The 7,331-nt window shown below is 35.9% G+C and overlaps 1 protein-coding gene across 14 annotated transcripts; it reads right to left on the minus strand.

Annotated features, from left to right (window-relative positions):
• On the minus strand, window positions 1,937–6,719 carry LOC107619219. Of its 14 annotated transcripts, none has more exons than XR_002353537.1 (9): window positions 6,342–6,719; window positions 6,082–6,208; window positions 4,736–4,794; window positions 4,526–4,644; window positions 4,198–4,320; window positions 3,175–3,384; window positions 3,017–3,059; window positions 2,448–2,600; window positions 1,938–2,256 (listed from the first exon to the last, which is right to left on the minus strand). XR_002353537.1 is itself a non-coding variant. In XM_021110679.1 (5 exons), the coding sequence occupies exons 2-5, from the start codon at window positions 4,198–4,200 to the stop codon at window positions 2,119–2,121; spliced, it is 348 nt and encodes a 115-aa protein (XP_020966338.1). In that variant the 5' UTR covers window positions 4,201–4,320; window positions 4,526–4,663; the 3' UTR covers window positions 1,937–2,118. The 14 variants fall into 14 exon arrangements, 1 of the variants encoding a protein (XP_020966338.1); XR_001615574.2 differs by having other exon boundaries at window positions 1,938–2,214; window positions 3,221–3,384; window positions 6,342–6,717; XR_001615571.2 differs by having other exon boundaries at window positions 3,221–3,384; window positions 6,342–6,716.

Below are 7,331 nucleotides of genomic sequence, written 5' to 3' on the forward strand. Positions count from 1 at the left end.
ATAAGCTTAAGGGTTTGTGGTTTATGGTGTAGGGTTTAGGGTTTAGGATTCATGGTTTAGGCTTTAGGGTTTTTGGTTTAGGGTTTAGAGTTTACAGTTTAGGGGCTATGCTTTAGGGTGTGTGGTTTAGTGCTTATTGTGTAGGGTTTAGGGTTTAGGGTTTATGATTTGGTGTTAAGGGTTTATAGTTTAGGGTTTAGGGTATATGGTTTAGGATTTAGATTTAGGGTTTATGGTTTAGGGTTGAGGCTTTATGGTTTAGTGTTTATGGTTTGAGGTTTCTAGTTTAGGGTTTAGGGTGTAGCATGTAGGGTTTAGGGTTTATGGTTTGGGGTTTAGGGTTTATGATTTAGGATTTAGGGTTTATAGTTTAGGGTTTATGCTTTAACATTTGAGGTTTAGAGTTTAAGGTGTAGGGTTTAGGGTTTAGGGTTTATGATTTGGTGTTGATGGTTTATGGTTTAGGGTTTAGAGTTTAGGGTTTGGGGTTTAGGGTTTAGGGTGTAGGGTTTAGGGTTTACAATTTATGGTTTGGGGTTGAGGGTTTGTGGTTTAGGGTTTATGGTTTGGTGTTGATGGTTTATGGTTTAGGGTATAAGGTTTAGGGTTTGTGGTTTAGGGTGTAGGGTTTAGGGTTTCTAGTTTAGGGTTTATTATTTAGGGTTTATGCTTTAGGGTTTGTGGTTTAGGGTTTAGGTTGTAGGGTTTAAATGGTTTAGGGTTTATGATTTGGTGTTGAGGGTTTATGTTTTAGGGTTAGGCTTTAGCGTTTGTGATTTAGGTTTTGGTTTAGGTTGTAGGGTTTAGGGTTTGGGGATTATGGTTTGGGGTTGAGGGTTTATGCTTTAGGGTTTATGGTTTATGGTTTATGGTTTAGGGTTTAGGGTTTAGTGTTTAGGGTCAGGGGTTTAGGGTTTATGGTTTAGGGTTTATGGTTTAATGTTTAGGGTTTAGGGTTTAGGTTTTAGGCTATAGGGTTTGGGATTAAGAGTTTAAGATTTAAGGTTTATGGTTTATGGTCTGGGGTTGAGGGTTTATGGTTTAGGGTTTAGGATTTTGGGTTTTTGGTGTAGGGTGTAGGTTTTAGGGGTTTAGGGTTTATGGTTTATGGTCTGGGGTTGAGGGTTTATGGTTTAGGGTTTAGGATTTTGGGTTTTTGGTGTAGGGTGTAGGTTTTAGTGTTTAGGATTTACGGTTTGGGGTTGATGGTTTATGGTTTAGGCTTTGGGGTTTATAGTTTAGGCTTTATGCTTTAGGGTTTGCGGTTTTGAGTTTAGGGTGTAGGGTTAATGGTTTAGGGTTTATGATTTGAGGTTGAGGGTTTATTGTTTAGGGTTTAGGCTTTAGGATTTATGGTTTAGGGTTTAGGGTTTAGGGTTTATGGTTTAGGGATTAGGGTTTATAGTTTATAGTTTAGGCTATAGTCACTACAAGAAAATAAGCTTTCTGCCACGCTTTTATAGCGTGCCGAAAAGTGCTAAAAAACGTACCGATAGCTTTTCGCCACGCTTTTTGAGCTATCGGCACGCTTTTGAAAGGGTCACATCTGCCAGCGTGCCGGTTGCTCTATCGCCACGCTTTTGTAGATCTATCGGCACGCTTTTCTTTTGGCCACGCTTTCAACTCTTGCCACGCTTAAAAGCGTGGCCATAGATGTTAATCTATCGGTACGCTTTTAAGCGTACCGAAAAGTTCACATATCGCCACACTTTTGAAGCGTGCCAAGAAAGTTGGTTTTGGCTACGCTTTGAAAACGTGCCGATAGAGCACATACAGCCACGCTTTTAAAAGCGTGGCTTTCCCACTAAAGCCTTTTGCCACGCTTTCAAAGCGTGGCCTATTCCTTTGTCAAATTAAAAAAAAAGAGAAAATTAGAATGCCTAATAATAATTAAAAAATTACAATTCTATAATAATAATTAAAAAGAGAAAATTAGAAGGCATAAGAATTAATTTTTTATTAATTTACATGAATTATTTACATGCTATAATAATAATAATTTGAATTAAAACTGTAATATTCCCAAAGATATGAAGGATGGAAAACCAAAAAGTGATATACAGTAGAACTATGATTAACAAAAAGTTGATGTGGGAAGAACTCCTGCTACCATTTGCTTTAAAACTCCTCGTCTTCACTGGCCGCAGCTTCTTCCTTATCATATTTTTCATCAGCCCTCTTCATGATCTCCTTCTCCTTCTCCATTGTCTCCTCCTGCTTCAACAGCATTATAACTTTCCATAGCCTTCTCATATTCTGCGCTTTAAGCTTAGCAACTTTATATCGGAATAAGGGTTTATACTTGAATCAACATCACATTGACAAACACATCATAAGAGAAAGATAAGCTTTATACTTTATAGACTTGCACATTATATATTGTACTTTTATCATTTAGTATTTCAATTTTCATTTCCACATGCAGAAAATAGAATTTTAAAAATTACCATTAGTTACATTCAAAACACCAGCAGCACTTGTGTTAAGTACTGGTTGCAAAAGAGGTCCAATCACCATTGCTGGGTTAATTTTTTTTTTTTAACAAATTTTCAAGCAGCATCTTCAGCCAATGTCTTTGAAAGCACATACCAGTACCATAACTGAAAAAAAAAAGGAAAATGGGAAACGAAATTGGTGGTACCAAAGTCTCAAATTTACAAGGGATTGAGCTTATTCATATGAATCAAAATCAAATCAGCAACACATAAAGCTAATTCCACTCCTACTATTCTTTCTTTCTATCTTTCATTGTTCCCATTGAGTCATTGTCTGGCCAAGTAACAGATTAAAATAGAGAAAGGACAATGATAAAAGAAGGAAAAGCACAGAGAGTGTATTAACTAAAATACAACTAAGGCTCAACTATATACTTGCATCAAACTATATTAATTAATAACAAATGTTAGAACATGAAGCTAGGATAAATTGTTTGGCATAAAAGTGACAAAATAACTGAAATCTAAATAGAGAGTGTACATTAGATTTTTTCTAGAAGGGCAACTAAAAACTCCAGTACCTTGCTCCCAGAATCCAAATGACCATTCATCTTCACCATAAATCTGTGTCAGCAGAACACACAATCCTAATAAGTCATCATGTGACAAAAAATGTTCATATGAAATTGAACAATTACTATAATCAAGATTTTCAAGCAAGTCCACAAAAAAACCATACCAAGACATAAGTGTGTGATTGTGTAGGTTAACCATGATCAACTCACCCTAAATAGAGCTCCAAGTGGACTCTCCTTGGTCCCTTTTCAGAATTTAAATGTTGATTCTGAACAGATAACATGGGAAAGAATTCATACTGCTTCAAAATATCATCACTTTTTGCAGGGAACTTCAGACTATTTGAAAAGAGAAAACTGACTGGAAAAATTGCCTGCAAAGAAAGATATTCCACGTTAATTCTTAAACTTACAAGCCACGGGAATATAGAACACAATTAAATAAAAGCTTTAGCAGTTGCTTTTGTATGAATAACAACAGTATAGTACTAAAAGTAATACTAATAGTTGGAGAAATTCTTTCAATTTAAGAAAATATGCCCTGTATCAAAAGTCAAAACCCACCCAAAAGAGAAACATTCAACTAATGCAGCAGAAATTGCAAGATGGATGACCTGGCTAGCCACTGCCCACAAATGGGCAATAGAGGACCCATGGACCAACCAGTTACAACACCAACTAATGCAGACACAATGATATCAGGAACATAGTGCCCTGTAATTTGATGTTATATGCAGCAAGAATTATAATAAGTTTGCTAACTTCATTATTTTATAGAACATGTTTATCTACATAACTTATAAAATCTGTGCAACTAACAGAGGCACCTCAAGCAGGATAATCCCATACGTATATTTCATTTGATTTTACCCAACTAGAATTTACATGTATTCTATACAGATGTAGTACATGTGTGCAGAAAAAATATATTGCTAAACATCAGCTATGCAATCATACTAGTTCTTGGGATGCAAAATAAAGTTTAGGAAATAATGTGAATGTGAAAGTTAAGTCACCAATACAATATAGCAATAGGTTTTTCTGGTAAATGATTTTCAAAAGTTTAATGATTCCAGAAACTAAGATCTGGTTATTGTTGTAGACCTTAAAAGAGGTTTCTGATACATTAGTTTGATAACTAGGATCATAAAAAGTAAATAGTTCTTTCTTTCAAAGAGCACACTAACCATATGGAGGAGGAAGAGAACCCATCATGCCCATCTTCTCTATTAGAAACTGGACAAGACCCACCAAAATAAACAGTATAGGCAAGGCATAGAACTAGTGGTAATATGTAAAACATAGTTGATCTGCAGAAGAAAAAAAATGAGTAGCAAATGTGAGAGAAAGAAAGATCGCATCAACATATCAATGCTGAGAAAAAACAAAGATGAAGCAAGATATGAGAATATCCTTTATATATATATATATATATATATAAAGGACGTGAGAATTTATTCTGTGCAGAAAAGGCAAACATGGTAGTTACAAATTTGAAAATCATTCACATTGTACCTGAGTGATTGGTGTCCAAAGGATTTAATTGATAAGCAGTAGGATACCCATGCAGGAAGCATGAATGCAGATATTAAAAAAGTCAGAAAACCTCCAATCAACCCAGCTACAAGATAAACCTGCTTTTACTAAGATTGTTTAGCCATACAACAAGAGTATATCATGTTATAAAGAGAACAAATTGCCTTGATATATGTTGAATTTACAAACCAAAGTTAATACGGCATAGAACCCAAATGCTCTCAGAACCTTGCTTCATCACATAGAGCCTGCAAGTTGTGTCAGAAAATTTTTTAGTTACCTTGGACCGTAACCACTACAAAAAAATAAATAGTTCAACAAAATAAATCAAGTCACAGATGAACCTACAAATATTTACAAAGACCAGAAATGAAGGTAGCACAAGCCAAAGAATGCACTTAAAGCACATTAATAGCTATAAAAGCTCTTGGGTAACAAAGGTAACACATTAACACAAACACACACAATATTCAATCAAATTTGCAAAAATTGCTTTCCTTGATTTGTATCATATATAAAATAAAAATAAAAAAATCAATGGATCCATAGTGCATACTTAGGAGCTTCAATTTATCTCAGAATTGTAATGTATCTTCCTTGTTCTATATAACAAGCAAAAAATCCCTTCAAACACCCCAATAAAAATGTGCAATTTTGCCTTAAAATTTATTACAGGCAAGATTAAATTAAAGTAGGATATCAGGCATGAAGAATAGAAAACCACCATTCTCATCATTGCTCCTATGAGAAAAGCTATACTCATCATGAACAGATTAAATGCAAAATGCTTTCCAGAGATGTTTAAGTTTGAAAATCAAAATTACTATCTCAGGTAGATGTAAGAGCAGTTTTTGTTTCCATACAATTCTAAAAGAACATGATTATTCAAGGATTAAACAAGTTGACTTGACATCAATAACAAGAACGGCTAGTCTTAGTGCAAAGATTTTGAGAACAAACACTAAAAATAATCAAGTTGCATGTCATTTTATTTTGCTATCAAGTTTCATTATTTGTTTCAATTGGAAAAACAATCCAATCTTATCTCACTAAACAGGGTTTTCCGTATGGATCAATCTCTGGCACTGGACTAACAAACAGTTCTGAGTACCTATAAATTCCTTGAATCACAAAAACTTAAAAACATTGAGAGTCTCAATTGAAACAGGAAATTCTGAATTAGTAGTTCCATACATTCTTCCAGAAATATTTAGCATTAAAAAAAGCCCATGAAATTAACCACATTATCAATGGTGAGAGGTCCAAATCCAAAGCAAAAAGAAAATTCATTCACACCAAACATTGTAGTTTCATATTAATATGAGGAACAAGCATATATAAACATAACCAGATTCAAAATCTAGAAATCAAATTGAAGTATAAAACCCAAATTCCCAAAAATAAAATAAAATATGAAGAAAAACATGACATTGAACAACACTATGCCACAGGACGCATTATCACTATCAAAATACATAACCATTTTGATAAAATAATAATGAATAATAAAAAAGAACATTGCTGAAAAATCTCACCTCCACCAGAAAGCTTCAAGAACACATGGTTCTGATAAAAGAAAAAACAAAGAAGCTTAGCTCTTGAGAGATGCTCAAAGAGTGAAGAGGATGAGCAAACACCTGCTCCCCAACTACTCAGCAGCACCTAGGACCAATCACCATCCAGAAAGTAATAGAAAATGATCCGCAATGGAATAATAAGCAGAGAATTAACATTGAAAGAACGCACCAAGCATAATCGCAAGTAAACAAAATCGATAAAGCTAGAAAAAACAAACCTTAATGCCAGATGTGGGATGAGAGGCGAGCAGAACCGCGACACAGAGAGAGGCGAGCAGCACCACGACCAGGGGTGGGTTCGAGAAGATGAGGCTGAGCAGAACCGCGACAGAGAGAGGCGAGCAGCACCACGACAAGTGCTGGGTTCGAGAAGATGAGACTAAGCAGAACCGCGACAGAGAGGCTGAGCAGAATCGCGACAGAGAGAGGCGAGCAGCACCACGACCAGGGCTGGGTTCGATCGCGAAGATGAAGCTGACGGCGCCTTAGCTTTTAGGGTTCGAGAGGGTTCGAGCGAGAAGATGAACGCTGAACTTTTAGGGTTTCATTGTTTTAGTTAGTGTGTAAGTTATTAGTGTGTTGTTGGGTAAAATTTGATAACTTAGGAAAAAAAAAAGGTTAAGTGTGGGAAAAATAGGTGGGAAACTAAATTTTAGGAGAGGGAATTCTATCGGTACGTTTTTTTACGGTGTCAAAATACACAAGGTATAGCCACGCTTTTTAAGCGTGCCGGTTTCTTTCTATAGCTACGCTTTTCAAGTGTGGCAAAAAAAGCGTGACCAAATATCAAATCAGTGGCCACTCTCGTAAAAGCGTGTCGATTTCTCTCTATGGGTACGCTTTTTAAGAGTGGCAAAAAAAAGCGTGGCCAAATCACAAATCAATGGCCACCCTCGCAAAAGCGTGCCTATAGACCACTTTTGGGCACGCTTTAAAAGCGTGGCAAGAAAAAAGGGTGCCGACAGGCCTTTTTTCTTGTAGTGAGTGTCAGTGGTTTAGGGTTTAGGCTTTTGGCTTAGGGTTTAGGGTTTGGGGTTTAGGGTTTAGGGTTTAGGGTTTAGGGATTAGGCTGTTGAATTTAGGGTTTAGAGTTTAGTGTTTAGTTTTTAGTGTTTAGGCTTTAGGGTTTGTGGTTTAGAGTTTAGTGTTTATGGTTTATGCTTTAGGCTTTAAAGTTTAGGCTTTAGGCTTTAGGGTTTGTGGCTTAG

The sequence above is a fragment of the Arachis ipaensis genome, chromosome B09, assembly GCF_000816755.2.
Source record: "Arachis ipaensis cultivar K30076 chromosome B09, Araip1.1, whole genome shotgun sequence".
NCBI classification, from domain to species: Eukaryota; Viridiplantae; Streptophyta; class Magnoliopsida; order Fabales; family Fabaceae; genus Arachis; species Arachis ipaensis.